At 54.0% G+C, this 21,093-nt stretch overlaps 1 protein-coding gene across 1 annotated transcript in view; it reads right to left on the bottom strand.

Annotated features, from left to right (window-relative positions):
• Positions 1-20,398, bottom strand: part of CACNG3 (calcium voltage-gated channel auxiliary subunit gamma 3) — a 70,612-nt gene extending 50,214 nt beyond the window's left edge. The window contains exon 1 of the mRNA XM_075899915.2: positions 19,996-20,398. Within this exon, the coding sequence (XP_075756030.2) occupies positions 19,996-20,206 (211 nt within the window). The 5' untranslated portion in view covers positions 20,207-20,398. The remainder of the gene's footprint in view (positions 1-19,995) is intronic.
• Between the last annotated feature and the right edge of the window lie 695 nt (positions 20,399-21,093).

Raw genomic sequence — 21,093 nt, 5'->3', positions numbered from 1 at the left:
GCGGCCGGTATAGAGAGGAGGGTGAGAAATTGTTCTCCTTATCCAGCGAGGATAGAAAAAATTAGTTGGCGTAAATTGCAAGAAAGGACATTTAAACACCTCCTAGCTGCAAAGGCAGGTAAAGATGGGGACGGACGACCGTGGGGAGGTGGTGGAATCTCCGTCACTGGAGCTTTTTAAGCACAGGTTAGAGATCGGTCCAGGTGACACATAGCCCTTCCTCGGGGCAGGAGACTGGACTCGATGAGGTCCCTTCCGGTCCTACCTTTCTGGGATTCGCCCATCGGCCGATTGGCCCTTTTAAAGACAATCACGGCTTTGTAATCCCAGCCACGCGCAGAGAAGCTGTCTGGGTTGAACTATCTGCAGGCTGCTTTGGGGAGTCAAGGGGTAAGGACAATGGCAAAACCAGCCAGACGCTCCTTTGCTGTCCAGTTATTTGCAGTTTTGAGCCGCTAACTGGTGGTCTGAGACAGACGGTCGCAAGTCAAACCGAGTTGTGGTGCCTTCACGCACTCCCGGTTTTATGGCAATAGGGTGGACTCCAGCTGTACTGGAGGGGGGTGATATTGACTCGGTGTTTCATAAAGCTCAGAGGTACTTTGCCGCGGCGGACAAAGTGTTTTTGACCCACAAAAGCCGAGGTCCAAATAAATCTGTTAAGCCATTAAGGTGCCACCGGACTCCTTGTTTTTCCAGTGTTTAAAGCAACTTTGTGACATTTATCGCCCGGATCGCCCCATACGGTAACGCTGGGCTTTTCTGAGGTTTGGAACAGCTGCGACAGCCCACAACACGGACCCGGCTTTGACTGTTTCTCCCTTAGCCTCTCCAGTGATGGAACCACGAGGCGTACAGATAGTTCGAACTATCTAGCCCGTGCCGCGTGTAGCCGCGCGGCACGGGGTTCGCACTAGCCGGCTTTTAAAAATGGCGGCGCCGGCTTTATGCTAATGAAGCCCGGGAAATTCAAATCCCGGGCTTCATTAGCAAGTTCGGTATGCATACATTACCCCGCTAGTTCAAACTAGCGGGGTAGTGTAGACATACCCTAATGTACAAATCAGCCACCTGCCATCCCAGGTACCGATGGAGAGCCAAAGGTGAGGTCGCCGGACAGGCCACCAAGAGGGAAGGAACTGGCGCAAGAAGGAGCTCCCCAAGTCACAATAAGAGCAAACTGGCCCATCAGCCTAGGAGCGTCACAGGAGCCCTGTTTAACTCACTGCGGGGACTGGTCGACACTGGGAAGATTGTAGCAATTGCCAGCCATGTCCCTGCAAGAGGTGCTCTGCTTGTAAAGAGAGACACTTGGCTGCTCAATGCAGCAGCCGTAACAGACCAAAGAAATGTCCCAGTGGCCTTGTCTACACTGGCATGTTTTGTCCCCCAAACCTGCCTTTTGTTGACAAAAAAGTGAGATGCAATTTTTTGGGAAAAACACCCCATTTTGGTGACAAAAATCTTCCACCCCTGCAAGACTTCTGTCTTTGCCCCTCCTTTTATTGCCGACGAAGAGCCAGCGTGGACTCTGCTGTTTGTTCTGTCAAGAGAACTGGCTCTGCGCAGTGTTCTGTGATCTCTGCTGCCCTGCAGGCATGAGCCCAACCCCCATTTCAAAGCTCCGGGGAGTATGAGACAACTGAGGGAGCTGCTCCCTTTGGGGAACTAAGAGCAAATCATTGGACTGCTCCTGTTCTGCCTGGCTAAGAACCCAGCGGCAGGCAGGCTACGGCTGCAGGGGGCAGACTAGAGGCTGCTGTGGTGCTTTGACTCTGCAGCATGGAGAGCTCCCAGAGCTACTCATGATGCTGCTCCCAGCAGCTGAGGAGGCTGTGGGAGAACTCAGAGGATCCCAAGAAGCACAGGGGTCAGCTCTACCTTCCCGCAACACAGCCCTGGGGGATGCTTATCCATAATGCTTTGCTCTGTCAACAGGGCAGCTAACAACATGGCCAGGAAATGTCGACAACGAGAGGCAGAAAAAACGGTTTTGACTGGTGTGACGGCGCGTTGGGGGTCCCTCGTCTCCTGCACCCCGAAATGGCACAAACAGACTGCACTAGCCGGTGGAATAGAGGAAGTTTATTGCCTCTCCAGGATACAGCACAGCACAGATGGAATCTGGTCACAGAGCTGGGCTAGGATGCCTCAGGCCCCCTTGAGATGGGGGAGACTGGGCCCCTAAACTCCAGCCCCTTTCCCTAGGCTGTCTCCTCCATGCTCCCAGCCCGCAACATCTCACTCTCTTCCAGCCCTGCCCCCCAGCCAGGGCAGCATTCCACCTTCCTTTGTTCCTCTCCATGGGGGGTGTCTGGCCACTGGTTTGCATAGTGACTCATCCTGTTTTGCTGGGTCGTGGTACCCACGGCAGCCAGTGGGGGTTACCCCAGAGCCAGCAGCATAGAAACCAGCCAGGTACCCCTACTACGTCACAACTGGTTTTCACTGTTGGCGACTTTTGCCTGTTGACAGCTCTTTCGTAACCAAACCTCCACAGCGTAGACACAGCCTGAGATGGGAACGGGTCCAGCCAGCAAGTGGCAAAGCCTTTATCCCATGTACCGATGAGGAGTTATTCCTGGAGGATTAGGAGCAGCACAGTCGTTTTGAAGAGGTGATCTGACCAACGTACGTGACGGTAGCCACTTGACAGCAAGCCCTTTGGCTAGTCAGGGTTTCCTTTCTCCATTGCAATTCAAAGCCGCAAATAGGTAGTAAAAGTAGAATGACACGCCAAGCGCCCATCCCCCCAGAGAAATGTAAACGACGAGTGTTTGGGAGCCACAGACACATCACCCTCAGATGCAAAACCTGTTGTTATCCTCTTGCCAAGGGGAACAGTCACAAGGGATGCCTACCCGCCGACAGCCTCACGCTGTGTGGCATTCCCGGGAACTACAGCAGCATGGAAGGTACGGTACCTCTTCCCCCACTTTGCTCTTCTCTGCTTGCAGGTCTGGAACAACGTGACATTTCTGGCGCACCTCCTAGTCTTTTGCACTAAATAAGAACAACTTCGAAAGGTCACCAACCTGCCCATGAGCAAAATGGGATGGTTAGGGGCACGCCACGTCCTGAGATAGTGCAGCCCAAAGGCCACCGCTTATAACACAGCTCTAGGGTTTAGGGCAGCACAGCCTAATGGCTAGAGTCAAGAAGTGTCCATAACACAGACCAGGGGTATAGGGCAGCACAGCCTAATGGCTAGAGTCAAGAAGTGTCCATAACACAGACCAGGGGTATAGGGCAGCACAGCCTAATGGCTAGAGTCAAGAAGTGTCCATAACACAGACCAGGGGTATAGGGCAGCACAGCCTAATGGCTAGAGTTAATAACACAGGCCAGGGGTACCAGGTAACACAGTCTGATGGCTAGAGTCAGTAGTATGGGGCAATAGCCCTGGTAGGGGGGCCTGGACCCACCCTACTCCATGGGGGCCCGGACCCAGGGCCCTGTTAGCGGCAGAGTGCTCCACCCCTCACTGGGCGGGGAATCCAACCACAACACACCGAGCTCACTCAGGTGGGAGATACCTCTCCCACCCCTCCCTGGGGCACGTCCTACGCAGAGACACTTCACCTGGTCTCCAGGTCCTCTGGTTCCGCAGCAACAGCCTCTCCCGGAGGCTCTTCCAGCACTGGCAACTCAAGGCTGTCTCCCGGGTCTCTGGCTGCGGTGTCCAGCCCACACTGAGCTAAGCTGCTCCCTCTTACACTGCTCCAGCCCTTCGAGCATGCTCAGTGTGGCTGGTGGGCGGGACTTCCTCCACCCATGGGGTATTAAGCCCTCTTGGCCCAATGCAGGATGTACACACCCCATCACAGGGCCATTACGTTAGGTAACATGGCTACTCTTTTAAAACAACCTGGCCTTGCCAACTAATGCTATTACTATATGATGGAGAGTTTCGGACTCTATGCTGGGCTTCTTCTGCCTGCCAAAACATGACGGCTACGTCTAGATTGGCATGATTTTGCAGAAATAACTTTTCCGTTAAAAGTATTTCCGCAAAAGCGCATCTAGATTGGCACAGATGCTTTTGCGCAAAAAGTGCTTTTGCGCAAAAGCATCCGTGGCCTGTCTAGATGCGATTTTGCGCAAGAAAGCCCCGATCGCCATTTTAGCCATCAGGGCTTTTTTGCGCAAAACAGTTCTGCCCTGTCTACACTGGCCCTCTTGCGCAAGTATTCTTGCGCAAAAGGGCTTTTTCCCGAGCGGGAGCGAGAAAGTATTTGCTCAAGAAGCACTGATTTTGTACATTACAAAGTCAGTGCTCTTGTGCAAAGTCAAGCGGCCAGTGTAGACAGCTGGCAAGTTTTTGCGCAAAAACTGTGGTTCTTCTTCTTTGAGCATAAACCCAGTGTAAAATATCCATTGCAGTAAGACGGATATGGCCCACCTTGAATTTGTTCGTATGGGCTTTTCCGACATCACTGTAACTGCTTGAGGTGTGTTTTCTCCGCTCAGTAAAAACATTTACTCAGTATCATTGAGCAGCAATGGCTGATTAGGAATGACCATCCTCTGCAGACTCTTCATTTTATATTTGATGCCTAAATACAAAGGTGGCAGGGAGAAAAGAAATAGGACCCGAGAATGTTGTCTGTTTGCCTGTCCTTTACCATTGTGATAACAAAAATACGTATATTTTTCAAACCCATCAAACTCACCCAGGGTGACGGGGTGACGTTTGCAAGACAGAGAGAGGCAAACAGACTAAAGGAACCATGTTGTAAGTGGGAAGAATATGCCACACTCATGCGATCATTCTATTGGTCCTTATTTGGAAATGCCAGCCATGGAACAGCTACAGGCGAGGTGCCTCTGAGGATGGGAATTAGTTGCGGTGCAGACACAGAACAACCACCACACCACAAACTACTGGAAAAGTTCAAACAGAAGAACCGACAGCTGCAATTCACCTGTCTGAACCTTTAAAATTCTAGCGCTGTTCCGTGGCCCTGGGACTGAAATTATAATAGCACAATGGCCAATTAGTTTCACTTATTAGGCCGTCTGCAGTGAAACATGGTGAGAAAGTGAAATCCACTCACATGGCAGCCATCAAATCCAGAGCAGAATAGGGTCTGACTTCCCTCTGTCTTTGCTAGAGATTGGATGACTCAGTCAGCGCTGTAGGCTATATGCAGGACAAGATACAGAACTTGGAATCACCGCTATGGTTATTAATGTGGGCTGTGCTTAGCGGTAGCATCTGGGAGTCTCCCAGTCAATTGCAGACAAACCCATCCAAAATGTCAAGCTGCATTTACAGATGATTTGATGAAAGCAGGGCTCATTATCCGCCCGAGCACAAGGCACAGCCCCTATGTTAAAGTTCTGTGTAAAAGCGCAAGTTCCATCCTGTGCCCTAACGCACATCCGCGTTGGCCTCTGGTGGGGACCTTGGGAAAGTCAGCTCCACAGGCAGGGTACGTCTACACTACGAATTTTCTCAGCAAAAAATATGCTAATGAGGGACTCATTTGCATGAATCACAATCTCATTTGCATATTTTCTGCCAATCCGTTTTCATGCAAAAATAAGCAGTGTGGACGTTTTCTTTTTGAGCAAAACCCTCTTTTTCCGCCCTGCTTGTTTTTGCGTAAAAACCCCAGTGCAAAAACAGATCAGCAGAAAATAGGCAACTGAGATCGCGATTCATGCAAATGATTCCCTCATTAGCATATTTTTTGCCAAGAAAACTCATAGTGTAGACATAGCCACAGAGATGCTCTAGTGGGAGGTGCCCTGCCTGTGCTCCTGCAAAGGACAACCCCCAGCAGTCAACACGAGCGAGTGGGCAGGCGCAGAATGGAATACGGGAAAAGTGACCAGAGTTACCAGAGCCTCGCGAGTCCATGGGAAAGTGACCAGAGTTACTAGAGCCTCGTGAGTCCATGGGAAAGTGACCAGAGTTACCAGAGCCTCGCGAGTCCATGGGAAAGTGACCAGAGTTACCAGAGCCTCGCGAGTCCATGGGAAAGTGACCAGAGTTACCAGAGCCTAGAGAGTTCATGGCTCCCAGGGGACAGCCAAGAGCTCAAACTGCACCCACAGAGAAGGAAACACGGAATCTGGCTGGAGAGTATTCAAGCCTCTACGTGGGGGCCCAGCACCATTACGATCCTGCTGTTATTTGACAAGACATGAACACTGTGTTTTCTTGCCTTGTGCGGTTTGGAGCTCTATATCCCCAGGGCTCATCTAGTACTCCATAGCATGGCAACTGAGCACAGATGCAGAGCTGATTCTGAGCTCTCCAAGGAGGGCTACAAAAATAATTGTTGGCAAGAGTGGTTTCCATGGAGATGGGCCAATGGATTTGGACAGGGAGACCCCTTTTTTAAACTGCACGTTTGTGCAGAATGTGTGCGCAGCAGGACCGGGCGTTGGTGTACAGTCTCTGCATTGCACACACACAAAACTTTGCCTTTTTGCCCCATTATGGAAATCTCTGTCTTAGTGTCAATACGGATTTCGGTTTCTGCTCTGGGGGATAAGGTACGTTCCTTCCCCCTCCCCTCTGGCTGCATTTTGCAGACATTTGTCATCACAGAATACATGGTAATTCGAGTACAGAAATGGATTTGGCTCTGAAATCTTTTTGATGTGTGCCGGGCGGGCCCCGGTTAATTTCACTTCAGAGAATCATCCCTTTATGTTCATTTCACACATGTGTCAAGCAAGGTTGCGCACGTGAAGCCAACAGTCAAAATTCTATTTGACCCCAAACAGACGTGGCATCTCATCAAGTGACACTGATGGTTGCGTTGAGTAATGCCAAAAAGAGGTTAATACTTTCAAGCAGGCTACTTTGTGTTTTCCAAGGATATAAATATTCATCAGGACATGGAAGTGCTTGACAATGAAGCACAGCCTGGCTTGCAGATTATATGTTTTTTTAAATATTAAATTTAAAGGGTTTGAGCCGATCTACCTAAGCACGTAGCTTAGAAGATAAGACTGTAAAGACTTGCATGTGAATCATCAGGTCTCGCCCCCCGATCAAGGATGTTAACACTATTTTGTTATATAATCAATTTTAAATGATCTAATGAGGTATGCAATAGTGTTCCTTTGCACAAACTCTGAAATGTCGTCTATTTATTGGGCTATTGTGGAGCTCTGTCAATACACATGAGCAAAGAAAGAAGACGCCAGTAATCAAACAGACACTGTCACTCTTGGTCACAGCAGGCATCTCCTTAATCAAAGGAATTTCTCTGAATGCCTGTTGAGACCTGACTTTCTCCCTGAAGTCTGGGTTCACGTTGAGCCCCGGTTCATTATAGTCTGAGCTTGAGGAGTTCACAAAAGGAATGGCAAAATAGATGGATTCAATTTGTACATTTAACCCCGGAGGAAAGAAAAGAAAAGATACGAATAACTTTCCGGAAGAAGCATGCCGCCGCAAACCACAGTGAGTTCTCTGAAGGATGCTTTTGAAAAAAACGCTGCCTAAATGCCAACGATAAAACTTAATTGTAGTCTGAGAAAACTTCAAGACATTTGTCTAAGAAATCGTTTCAAAGAGTGCAAATGGCTCTATTACAACCCTATTACAACTCCTTCCCCAGGAACACAAAGGGAGTCGGTAACAGAGACGGGGGAACGGGATCAGAACTCCTGGCTGCTGGGCCTGTACTTTAACCACGAGATAATCTCTCTCCTTGGGCACGCATGCTATGTCCCGGCTATTAGATGGCTCTGAAAATGCCTTTCAGGTCCATGGGTAATTGTAGCACGGACGACAGAGGGAGGGTGGGAGAAGAAGCTGAGTTTTCATTCCATATTCCTCGTCGCTTTCCCACCCGCTGAGGCTGGAGTTGCCAAAGCGGCGGAAGGGAGTTGGAGGTAGGTGCTTTGCCTACGCAGGCATCTGTGAAAACCCCACATGCTATTTGCGCTGATAGAATTTAACTACAGCATGGCAGAGCTGGGAATCAGCCAGGGAAAGGGTCGTCATGGCACGCCCACATCTGGAATACTGCGTACAGATGTGGCCGGCTCATCTCAAAAAAGATTTCTTGGCATCGGAAAAGGTACAGAAAAGGGCAACAAAAATGCTGAGGGGTTTGGAAGGGGTCTCATATGAAGAGATTAAAAGGACGGAGACTTTTCAGCTTAGAAAAGAGGAGACTAAGGAGGGGTAGGATAGAGGTCTATAAAATCATGACTGGTGTGGAAAAGTGAACAAGGAAAAGTTATTTACTAATTCCCACCACGTAAGAACTAGGGGTCACCAAATGAAATTCATAGGAAGCAGGTTTAAAACAAATGAAAGGAAGTTTTTCTTCATTCGGTGCCCAGTTAACCTGTGGAACTCCTTGCCAGAGGATGTAGTGAAGGCCAGGACTTTAACACGGTTCAAAAGAGAGCTAGATAGATTCATGGAGGTTAGGTCCATCAATGGCTATTAGCCAGGATGGGTAGGAATGGTGTGCCTAGCCTCTGTTTGGAAATGGGTGACAGGCACTCACAAAGCACTAGTCAGTCACTTCTGAAAACGTACATCTAGGAATGTCTGACGTACAAGATATATTCTGCATGCGCCTGTGTCTGCGCAGCTGGCCTAGGACCAGAGGTGGTCTGCAGGAGCAAAACTAGGAACTGACCAGCAAGAGCCGCACATTACAACTGCAAAAGGGCCCCGAGGCAAACCCAACAGCCTCCCTCGCCCACTCCTACTGGAGTCCACGCTGGGTTCTGCCGGAGAGCACCACACTCCAAGAATCCCAAGGGTAGGGAGTTTTTCCTACATCTGCTGGGCTTGAGTTTGAACCCGCTGGCCCCCGTCCTGCCCTCTGTGGCCAAACAGAACAACTTTTCTCCACCTGTGCTGGGGCCGCCTTTCTACAGACTCCTCTCATGCCCCCTGCGTGCTAATCACACCTGTCCCTTCAGCCGTCTCTTGGGCAGCTGCCTCCCGCCCCTTTGATCCTCTTTGTCTCTGGATCCTTTCCAGTTTCTCCACCCGGAGAACGAAACGGGACCAGCTGAGGTCCACCCAGCACCAGGCAGAGCGGCACTGTCGCACGCCATGGCTTGCAGGCTACGTCTCTGCTGCTGCAAGCTACACCGGCATGTGCGTGTTTTCCCGCCGCACGGCCTTGCTGACCCGTGCTGAGCCTGAGAGCCGCCCAAGCCCCAGATCCGCCCCAGCAGGGTATCCCTGCTCTATATTGGTGTGTTTATTTTCTCTTCCCTAAGGGCAGGCTGGTCAGTTTGAAATCTGTGTTCCTGCTTTCCTGGGGGAATACGCTTATTTCAAAATCGTTATCGGGGGAGTTATGTCAAATGTAGCGATTTTGAAATAACGTCCCAGTGTCGACCAGGGACCAAAGTGCTGGCAACGTCCCTTTGCCCTGGACAAGTCTGCTCTCTGCCTCCATCCAGGTCTTGAATAAAGATGTTAAACAACAGGGGTGTGTCTACACAGCACAGCTACTTCCAAGCCACGGACACTCATTAGCAACAACAACGCGAGCGTCTACACAGCAATTCCTTTACACCGAACTCAATTCCAAACAAAGGACGGCTTATTCCGACTTCTGTAAACCGCCTTCCCCGAGGAATAACGCCTCTTCTGAGACCGCTATTTCGGAATCGCGGTAGCGTGGAGGCTCCCCTGCGGCTACTTCCGAATAGCTCCTCCCCGGGGCCATTCAAACTAATTTCTCCCCGGTGCCCTAATTCAAGGTAGCACGTCCACATTAGGGGAGCCTGCCTTGGACTCGTTTTGAAGCTTCCCTGTGGGCGCGCTATTTTGAAATACGTGTGCAGTGTAGACTGTGGCCCCCTGCGTGAGTCCTCCCTCAAACTGACAATTCCATTAATAGTTACTCGTTGTTTGTAGTGGTTTAACCAATTATGTCTCCCCATATTTAATTAATACTGCCGGAGCTTGGAGACCCCTTTAACAAGGTCAGGGCTCTATTGAGGAGACACGAGAGCAGTTTTCAAGTATCTAAAAGGGTGTTACAAGGAGGAGGGAGAAAACTTGTTCCCCTTGGCCTCTGAGGACAGGACAAGAAGCAAGGGGCTTAAACTGCAGCAAGGGAGGTTTAGGTCGGACATGAGGGAAAACTTCCTACCTGTCAGGGTGGTGAAACACTGGGATAAATTGCCCAGGGGGGTTGTGGAATCTCCGTCGCTGGAGATATGCAAGAGCGGGTTAGACACACACCTGTCCGGGGTGGTCCAGACAGTGCTGGGTCCTGCCGGGAGGGCCGGGGGCAGGACTTGACTCAAGTTCTAGGACTCTAACGTAAGAAGATATAATTCTACGACATAGGCACTGCACATATAGGCAGCAAGACCATCCCTGTGCTGAAGAGGCTGCAATTTGAACAGCCGGAGGAGGGAGGCAGATTGGCAGAGAGGCAAAGCGACTCCCCCAAGGTCACAGGGAGAGCTGGAATAGACGTCAGATCTCCTGACTCCAGGCCTAGTGCCCTGGGCGCCCGAGAACGCCGCCCGCACACAGCCTCTCTAGAACTGGGTGGTCCATTTCAGGCTGGTTTCTTGTGCCTTTGTAAGTTACAGTTTCCCACCCGGGGCAGGACACAGGGGCTGAGCGTCAGCCCCGGCCAGCAGTGGCGTTCCAATAGCAGCAAGTTTCGATCCAGGCGTTTGCTGGACTCAGAGTTCAATCGGCCTGAATTGGGGCCTCGCCTCCACAAGGCAGTTTTGGGACTGACACCGCTCTGGGTAACTGGCAAGTGTTTGATGCTCCGGGGGAAGGGACTGGGGCCCCGCTGTGCCAGTATGAAATGCACCGTGTCCAGAGGGCGTGGGGGGATTCCATGCATGGCTGGCGATGCAGGCAAGGGAAGGCATTGCCTTCCCAACATTCCCTACACTGCCCAGCCGCCCGGGAGGGGCTAGGGCCCTGCTGCTTGGCTGGTGGTGGGAGGGGGAAGAGGCATAGTCTTGGGGAAGGGGTGTGGCTTGGGGGCAGAAGGGGCGTGGCTTCAGCTGCCTTCCCCAACTGGGCCTTTGCCCACTGCCCATGGGTGATCCCATCTCTGCCTGAGCTCACCATCGCTGGGTGACTCCGAGAGTTGTCACTTTGGACGGGTTTCAAAAGCCCGTGTCAAATCCGCAGTGACCCGCCCAGGAGGCTGGCGCCACTATCCCCGTTTTCCGGACGGCGAAGTGCAGGGATGTGCCTGGTTCCATGCCTGAGGCAGGGTGGCGTCGCTCCCACCATTCACTCCCACTGCCCCGACGCTCTCAGTCTAACCACTGGGAAGTTCGTGCCTTACCCCCCAGGGGACAATATCGACCCACTCATAGCAACGCCCGGAGGCTCCCTGTCTCCTCCCCAAGGCATCGCCCCTTTAAGCCCGGTGCTCCATCCCACAGCCCCCAGCCCGCACTGGGCACCGGGTGGCCGTCGCTCCCACCCCTCACTGCTCCCAGCGGCAATGGAAGCAGCGCCCTGCCTGGGGAAAGTGCCACCTAAGCCTGAGTCACATGCAGGCTTCCTCCGCGCGGGGAGAGTCACAGCTCGGGGAATGCCAGACGACACAGCGCGGATGCCGCTCTGCCGGAGCAGCTTCACCGCACACGTCCCCCCTCCCTCCCCCGCAGGGACTGCTCTTCCCCGCCGCCTGCACCGCTCGCAGGCTGTGCGGAAGCTGCTGCTTTGCGCAGCCCGGGAAGGCAGGCACTGGCGCTGCGACAGCACAGGACGGAGAATGCCGCAGGCTGCCAGCAGCAGTGCAGGGCGGGTTCTCAGCTCCGGGGGGCAGTTAAAGCAGGCTGGAAACAGAGGGGCACGGCCGGCTGGAGGGCAGTGGTCTGGCCGGCCGGGACCTGTCGCTTTCCCAAAGCGAGGCCTGTGCCTCCTGCTGTTTGACTGCACTCCCACGGCTTGCACTGCTGCCCTGCGGCTTCCCCGCTTCCTGCGTGTTGGAGACCAGGGGCTGGGAGCGGCCTAGCCAGGCTGCCCCTGCTGCAGTGCCCCGTGGGGTGGGGCCGGGGCAAAGGCCCTGAGTCAGCCCTAGTGAGTGCCTCCTGCTGGCTGGCTGTGGTACTGCAAGACTTCCCTTTTGCTCGGGGGCCCCGTCGGCGGCTGCTCTGCCCACACATGTCTCCAGGGGCTCAGCCCCCTGCCTGAGTCTCCCAGTCAATATGGTCTAACTAGGACTATTGGCAGGGGCGGTCGCTGGGCTCCGTTCTCAGGCCCTCGGAGGCGGAGCGACAGCCCTCCCCTGCGCTGGTATGGCAGCGCTCTCAGGGGGTTCTCCGGGGGCCCCTTTGGCTTCGCTGGCTCTCGCTGCCCCACATCTCCAGGCAGGTCGTCTCACAGAGCTCACGTCTCTTCCGGGGGTAACTAAGACGCCACCAAACTGTCTGTCCCTACCTGCATCGGCAGCCCCAGCCCTGACCCCTTGAACTTCCAGCCCTGTGCTGGGCCACTTCCCCTGGGGGCTGGAGGGAGAAGCCAGCTCCACCCACCACGCTAGGTCGCACCCCGGGGACCCCATGAACACCCGGCCCACCTGGCTTCAGTCAACTGCAGCTATTTTCCCTGGGCTTCTTCCCACTGAGCATGTTCCTCCCACGCCGCCCCGTCGGGCCGCAGCGTCGAGCCCCACGCGCTGCTTGCAGCAAGCAAAATGGAGCCAGAGCTCAGCTTTGGGTTCTGGCTCAAGCTGCCGGAGCCATGGCCCCCTTCCTCACCCTGCGGCCCCCGCCAGGAACAGGCTGGCTCGGGCCCTGCAGCTCCTTTTATCCGAGCCTGCTGCGCTCTGATCGGCTACTTCCCTGCCGCCTGAAGCAGCGGTTCCCAACCTTGAACTTCCAGCCACGGACTGGCAAACCTATTCACAAACTTCTGGCGGACCGGTAACATTTTATTTGCATAGTCATTATGCAAATTCATTTAATAATTAAGGTCAGAATTTGCAGATGTCTACAAGACTAAAACAATTCTGTTCAAAGAATCCTTTCCTTTCTTAAGCCATTAACCCCAGTTGCATGACTGAAAATAGACAACGCAACATTATTGGTAATTGACATGATTAATAATAGCATAGATGAAACATTGTACTCACAGTTGTTTAATGGAACTTCTGCTGCTGCATCTTTTCACACATTTCTTTGCAGTTTGCATCAGAATTGGTCGAACCCAACTTCATGTGTGTGCGCGCACACACACACACACACACACACACACACACACACACTCACTCTGCAGGCCAGGGTGATCTCTCCCACACACACACACACACACACCCCGACTTGCTCAGCAGGAGTCTGGCTGGAGTGGGGGGTAGAACACAGGTGCCCCTCCCTGCTCTAACCACTAGCCTGCGCTCCCCTTCCCTTCTCGCAGAACACTCAGGCAGCTGGCAGCCCAAGCGGCTGCCGGATCTGAAGCTGGCTGCTGTGTGGCCCCCCAGAGCTGCCATGAACCGTTGGCTTCAGCTGCAGCAGCCACCTGCCACACGCCCAGGGCGTACCCCAGCCCTGGTCCCAGAGCAGCCAGCATGGGTGTGGCCTGGCAGTTCAAATGAGCAGCCCGGGAGTGTCCACACTAATGTTATTTTGGACCGACAAGCTGGGGAATAGCGTTAGTCCTCGTGCAAAGCAGGACTACAGAGCTCGTATTCCATGGCCCCTTATTCCGGAATCATAGGGTTGTGGATGCATCACTTACAAAATCAATGTTGGGGGCTAATTTCGGACTAAGGTCCTAGACTAGGCCAGACACCAAACCGGATGAAGGAACAGGCTAAGCAGCGCTTCAACCGTCTATCTATCATGTATAGAAAGAAAACTTGTGTCACAAGGATTCTCAGTCTAAGCTCTCGTGCTGCCTTGTAAAAAATCGATTGTTTCAGAGAGTCTGTTTGTCTGTCTGTCTATGTCTGTTTGTCCCCTAGCTCGGGGACATGCACCCCTCCCCTGGCTGTATGGACTGGTGCTTCTTACCAGGCCCCAAGCTGCTGCGGTGAGAGAGGGGTTGGGGTGTCCTATGGACCCCGTCCTCCCCAGCTCCGCCCCTGCGCACTGACTGCAATGAAGAAAAACAAAATGTATGAGTTAAGGACCCGAGCCAGGCCGGGTCAATCTTCCAGTCAGAGAGAGCTTTCTAACACGGACACCATTGCAACCAGCTCAGAGTAGTTCAGCATTGGAGCTGATGGAGAACGGCAAATGGAGAGTCACCGAGGTGCAAGCTAGTTTTGTTTGCTATCTGCAAACAGCAGACAGCCCAAAGCCGCAACCAAGATCTTTCATGCTTAAGGACCAACCCTCCAAAGCAGAGAACAGTCATGAGCAAAAGCGAGTGGGAGAAACAAATTAAACACAAAAAAGGTGAATGATAATTGGGGTTTGTTCAAGAACGGTGTACGAGATGCCCCCCAAACTTCCCTCAATTCCAGAACACCACAATAAGGCTTTTCGGTAAGAAAGCATCCTCGTTAAGAGGAGATGTGAAAATAGCAATTCCAAAAAATGTAATAAAAAAGGAAAAAATAGGGAGATGAATAGCGATCAAAACAAATCAGCAGCTAGGACTGCAGATAACAGATGAATGACACTAAATTTATTAATTATTATTATTATTGTTGTTATGTATCACCAGTAGGGCTAACGACAAAAGAAGGAATCCTTTCAATATATCAGGGAAAATGAAGTCCTAATAAAGTTACAGGTTCATTACAAGATAAGAACGTTAGAACAGTTAATCATGGTACAGAAACAGAATTCTCTGTTCCATAAATATTTCTGGTTTGTATTTGGAAAGAAGCAGGATGAGGTGTTTGTATCGTACGGTGAGAAAGAAATGCTTTCTATTCCACGCGTACTTAGGAAGGCTATTAAATGGCATCTATTAAAGTAAAACATTTTCGCCTAGGCAGGACTGGAGAGCTTCCCCTGACCAGTATTACAATAACTGGCTGAGGAGCTGCCTGATCGTTAAAGTGGATTTTTAGCAACTGTTGGAACAAGGGGGAATTTCCAGAAGACAGGGAAAAAGCTTAGCATGGTGCCCGTGTTTAAGCGGAATAACAGGATACCCTGGGTAACTCTCAGTTGGTGAGCTGGACGCTGATTGGGGTGAAACCAGAGACTGGTCACCAACCCCAAAGAATTAAAGATCGGAAGCATAATCGGCAGCACGGGCTCAGGAAAATAGGGCTCGTCAAACAAACTTCCTACCTTTTTGATGAGATTACAAGTTTGGCTGATAATGGAAGTTGCTGACATAACGTACTGAGACTTCTGTGACATTTGACTCAGCGTCACATGACCTTGTAAAAAAAATCCGCACGATACAACCATTGATGTAGCACATATTAATTTGGATGAAACACCAGAGAGGAAAAAATTGTCGGTGAGTTATCGTCACCCTATGGAGACATTTTCTAGTGGGATCCCGCAGGGCTCAGCACTACTCAGTGTCTTTACTGAACTGGGGCCCCTGGAATTTAAGTTTCATTCCCACCTCTGCCACTGACCTGTTGCATACCCTTGGGCATGTTCCTTTCCCTCTCTGTGCCTGTGAGCTGTGTGGAGCAGGTTCTGTCTCTCCCAATGCGTTTGTGGGGTGCCAGGATGGAGTGCAGGGAATTAAGAAGTAGGCCTGAACTCTGACTCCAATTAGTTCCTCTGAAGAAAGCTGATGGGTATAGTTAGCGAATTACCTTTAGTGAGGCCGGTGGGCCGCAGGAGGTCACGAGATGGCCCGCCAGGTCCAGTCCGGCAAAGAGGGACAGGAAGGAAGCCCCAGGGGGTGGAGAGAGGAACCGGCTAGCTGAGTCCAGGCTCAAAGGGGTCAGGGCAGGGAGAGGACCAGCAGCAGAAGGACGTTGGCACTAGACTGCTGCACATGGCATGATGACAAAGTATTAATCACCGGGGGGCCACCTGCCTGCAGAACCAGCCGCCAGTGGGACTCAGGGCCGAGCCGGGAGGGTACTGCCGCACCGCCGCGGGCGAGATAGTTTGATGGCCATTCGTGAGCGTTCCCAGTGGTGTCAGAGGAGCAAATGAAGAAGGGGCACCCCGCCATCGAGAAGGCCCCGCCGTCCACCCTCATTGGTCAGGAACAACTCGTACCCACCAGGGTACCTTACGAAGGCTTTTGTCTTCCATTGAGGCAATGGCTATTTCCAGGAGCAGACACTGACCCAGATGTACAACCTCAGTCCATGAGCAGCCTATGTCTTCAGCTTCCTAGCGCAGTGAGTATAAGACACAGCGAAGTGAGGACCTTTGGCACAAGTGCTACTACAAAGTCAGCTACAGAAAGGTCACTGGGGCCATGTCCTCACGAAATGAAAGACTGATGCTGCCGCAATCAATCTTCCAGAGTTTGATTTAGCAGGTCTAGTTAAGACTCACTAAATTGAGCTCAGAAGGAGCCCCTGTTGGTGGCCGGTACTCCTGCTTCCGTGAGGAGGAATGGAAACTAATGGGAGCGTTTGCTCCCGTCAGCCTCCTGCTGTGGGGACGGCATGGAAACTTGAAACAAGGTACATCAACATTCCCTTTTAGTGTAGGCCTGGCCTTAGCCACCTTGATTTCAAGAAGATGGGCAGCGATTTTGGCTCTCTAGAAAGAAGGTGGTGATCCTCAGGGTTACATCTGAAGAGAGCTGTATTCGGGATTAGGCACAACGAGGACGCCTGAGAAAGATGAATGGGGCAAGACAGAGCTTAAAAATTAGGCAATTCAAACAAATCAGGCCAGATTGGTGCCTCACTCACACTTTGTTCACACTTCCGCAATAACGTGGAGTTCCTCCAGATAGACCACAGCTTAAGGAAGAGAACAATTAGGAACACTATTTAATGTTGCTGAGTTAAATTAAATCAAACAAAAACCAAACAGCTGTTACTTTTACCAAAGCCCAAGTCAACTATTTCCTTGACTTTCTCCATAAAAGTTCTGCATTTTCTCCTTTCTAGATGAGGTCAAAGAAGAGGAAACACTATTTTTCATGAACCACCAAAGAGGACACCCAGGAACAAAATATATTTGTCAAGCTTGAGCAAGAAACACAATAAGGTAGCTTAATAAGATAGTCACATATTCTACAAGTGATCATTACAATTCAAACACAGCAATCGAAAACAAAGGCCACGTTAGCATGGTAGTCTGCAAACTCCTGCCGAGACGCGAGATAACAAGTCAACCATTAATTTGTATTTTTCCAGTGCGAGTGTCTCTGCATAGGTCCTTTGCTGGTTCATTCAGGATTAGGCATCTTTTGCCCAGGGGCTCTCTGGGCTTGTGGTGTGAGTTGCTCCCACACAGCTGCTGACATGTATTTAAAAGGCATCCGAAATTCAGTATCCACAACACAGACTTTGTCCATTTTAATAACCTGCCACAAACACTCCAACGGCTAAGAGTAGAGAAAAATCGAACACGTAACAATTTGCCAAAACATTAAAAAGCCAGGCGGGAGAAGTGGTCAGCTTGTCTCCCTCCCGCGTGGAGAGCACCTGTCAATGTTAATTGCACACACTGCCCCTTCACACTCGCCATTTTCATTCCCAGTCAGCGTTTAAACTTCAAGTATTTCCACTCCAGGACAATAAACGTGTCTACCTCCAGGTATGACTGAGGAGCGCACTCCCTTAGCACCAGGACTTCCTGTGCCTAAAAAGCATCTAAGGCCATCTGATTGCACAGCACAGGTAGGTGGGTTTCAAAGCGACTAACCTAACAGCTGGACCCAATGAATTGAATTGGAAATGCAGCGCTCCTTTAGTTCAGCAAAATGTCCCCTTCTCGCTAGCGGAGACGGTTGATCTGCCCCTCGCACTTGGCTGGAGGCACGTTTGACGTTTCGCGCATCGGATCAGTTCACAGAGCGCAAAGCACAATCTAATTTCTCAGGCAAAATCCAGGGGGTGTCGGCAGCACCGAGGGCCGTGCGGCCCCCGCGACTCCACTGCGTTTGGAACTGACAGGGGTTACCCCTGGCGGGTCCCTTGCAGCCCAGCTTATGGCTCCACACCAGCCAAAGGCAGCAGGGCCCTTCACAGAATAGAAGCGGCCTGGTTGTAGATGCTGCACAAACACAGCAGCAGACAGAGACCCTACAAGCAAAGGCCCCACAAGCCGTCATGCGTAGACAGCCGGGGATGGAAACCCAAGTCCAGGTGCAGCAACCCACTGCCAAGCCGCTAGTTGGGGGGCTCAGGCCTCAAGAGCCAAGAGGAAGGGTGGGAGGCCGGAATGCAACCAGCTGTGATCAGTGCAGTGCCAGGCACTGATCAGTCATCCCAGATTTCATCTCCGGTCTTTGGGGAGCGAGCTGCGCTCTTCTCACTGGAGATTGGTTTCTAAGACCAGCCTCACCCTGTCTTCCCTTTGGGTTTGTTCCAACGCAGGGAGCCACAACAGCGGGGGTCCCACAAAACCAGGCATTGAAAAAAGCTCACACACACTCACATAACACACACAGAATTTCAGAAGTTCCCGGGGCCTCCCTAATTCTTTTCACACACCGGCCTCTTCCCCCTTTGCTGGTCCCCACCCCCAAAAGAGCGCCGCTGATTGGTTTCTATGCAACTGAGGCGTGCGACGAAGCCCCTGGAAATTGGCAGAAATGCACCCGCTGATGCCGATGAACACATGTTGATGTGCGTGCCCACAGCCCCGGAACACAGAGAGACCTTTTTTGGTCACCTGCCAGCACGGCTTGCAGACTTCCCAACCCCAGGCAGCTTTACACATCCCAGAGACTCTCATGACACGGTGCCTCGCAGGATAGGGCAGGGCTCGGCGCTGTAAAGGGCCATCCATGTCTAGGTGCCAGGGGACACGCGTATTGCGCGTCTAGGGAAGCAGCTGCTGCGGAGTGTTTCAAGTTACTTCCCAGCCTGGCACCCTTCACTCATCAGTGCTCAGGAATTAGCGCCTGGGCTAAGGCCAAACGCACACTTTGTGCTTTTCTCTCCCTCGCTCGCTCGGGTAGAAAGCCCCCTGAAAAGGGGCATCTTAGGTGGGTGCAGCACCAGGCCGATGCAAAACTGGCAGCTGGTTGGCGATGGAACCATTTGCAGCCATGGCGAATGCAGGGAAAAGCCCCGCCCCAGCTGCTGGCAGGGAGGTTGTGGGGTGGTGCAGAAGCCCCCCACAGAGGGATGTTCTCACGCAGCCACTTGGGGACCGGGGAGCCTGGATGCCAGCAGGGGGTGGGGAGCCCGGTGGGAAGGCAGGAAAGGGGGGGGTGCATCGAGCCACCTAGAATTTCAAATGCAGCCTGGCCTGAATTGGGGGGTGTCCTGCCTTACCCCACTCACGCTGTCAGGGCGAGGGGGGGCTGGTATCTGGACAGAGGGGTCAGCATTCAAGAAGTGCCCCCCCCCCCCACTTGTAGACTAGCCCGGGCAGAGCCTCTCCCAGCCCTCAGATTCATGGCTTGAAACGGGGGGGGGGGGGGGGGCAGGATCTGGTCTGCCCCTAGGCTCCCCGTGGGAGGTCTGAAGCCCTAACATACCAGGGCAGGGTGGGGGCCTGAGAGCTCCAGGAGGCCCAGCACACTGTGGAGAGAGGGGCAGAAGGAAGGAAGTGGGGCCACAGGGCCGGGCCAGGCCCCGTGCTAGGGGCAGCGCTGCACGGCCCCCCAAACGCGCCCCACAACTTCCCCCAGCTACCAGAGCGCCCCTGCCCCCCAGCCGGGAGCCCCACGCCCCTAGACAGAAGCTGCCCCTGGAGTTCCCTCGAGCTTCCCGCTGGCTCTGCGGGCAGGAAGTGTTAGCCCCCCCCCCCCCAGCCAGGGCGAAGAGCCCCCCCCCAGGTTAATTAGCGCCCCAGGGCGAGCCGGGGCCAGGCCGGAAAGTTTCACGCGACCCCCAGCAGCCAGAGGGAAACGCGGGCTCGCAGCAGGGGGGACCTGGCCCGTCTGCGGGGGGCGGCTCGGCCCGGCCCGGCTTTAGCGCACGGCTCGCCGGGCGTGTGGGCAGGCGCGGGGCCATGCCCGGGGAGCGGGACGGGGCGGGCGGGACCCACCTTCCAGGCAGCAGGTCCGCCACAGGCCCGAGTGGGTCATCACCTCCTCGTTCTTGCGGCTGGTCTCGTTGTCGCTCGTGGCCTTGGCGCGGCACACGCCGCGGGAGTAGAGCCAGTAGTCGGTGCCCACCGCGATCGTCATGAGGCTGAAGGCTGCGAAGGCGCCCACGGTGGTGACCAGCATCTGGCTGCCGCGGTCACACATCCTCATGCTGCTTCATCCTCCGGCGCCGCCGGCCGGGCAGGGAGCCGCGCGGGGGCTCGGGGCTGCCCCTGCCCTAGGGGGAGCGAGGGGCCGCTCCGGCTCCGCGCTGCCCGCCCCGCGCCGCGGGCCCAGGGGGCTGAGCCGCCGCCGGGCTCCGGGCGCGCATCGCTGGCCCCGGGCGCGGAGCCCGGCCGGGCGCAGCCGCTTCCCTCCCCTGGCTCGGCGGAGCTGGCTGCGGTGGCGGCGGCGCGGCGCGATCCAGGCAGAGGCAGCCGGGGGGGGGGGGGGGGGGGGCGCTGCACAAATAGCTCCGCTCGGGCGGCGGGGAAAGGAGGCGCAGCGCTCACACCGACCGGCTCCAGCCCCGCCGGGAGCGGCCCGGCCCACCCACCGCCGGCGCGGGGGCGGGGAGAGGCAGCCAGCGCCCTGGGGAAGGCGCGCACGGCTCCGAGGGACGGCGGCCGCCCCCACCCCAGGGCGTGCTGGAGGGACAGCGCGGGGGGGGGGGCGCTGGAGGGAGACAAGTCCCGGGTGAGGGGCGCACGGTGCTGCAGGGACACCTCCTGGTGCGGGGCCCGGGGCGCTGGAGGGAGACAAGTCCCGGGTGAGGGGCGCACGGTGCTGCAGGGACACCTCCTGGTGCGGGGCCCCGGGTGCTGGAGGGAGACAAGTCCCGGGTGAGGGGCGCACGGTGCTGCAGGGACACCTCCTGGTGCGGGGCCCCGGGTGCTGGAGGCACAAGTCCCGGGTGAGGGGCGCACGGTGCTGCAGGGACACCTCCTGGTGCGGGGCCCGGGGTGCTGGAGGCACAAGTCTCGGGTGAGGGGCGCACGGTGCTGCAGGGACACCTCCTGGTGCGGGGCCCCGGGTGCTGGAGGCACAAGTCCCGGGTG

Source organism: Pelodiscus sinensis, chromosome 15 (assembly GCF_052426305.1).
Source record: "Pelodiscus sinensis isolate ZL-2025 chromosome 15, ASM5242630v1, whole genome shotgun sequence".
Classification (NCBI taxonomy): domain Eukaryota; kingdom Metazoa; phylum Chordata; order Testudines; family Trionychidae; genus Pelodiscus; species Pelodiscus sinensis.
The sequence above is the reverse complement of the archived record's forward strand: the minus strand, read 5'-3'. Positions and strand labels throughout refer to the sequence as shown.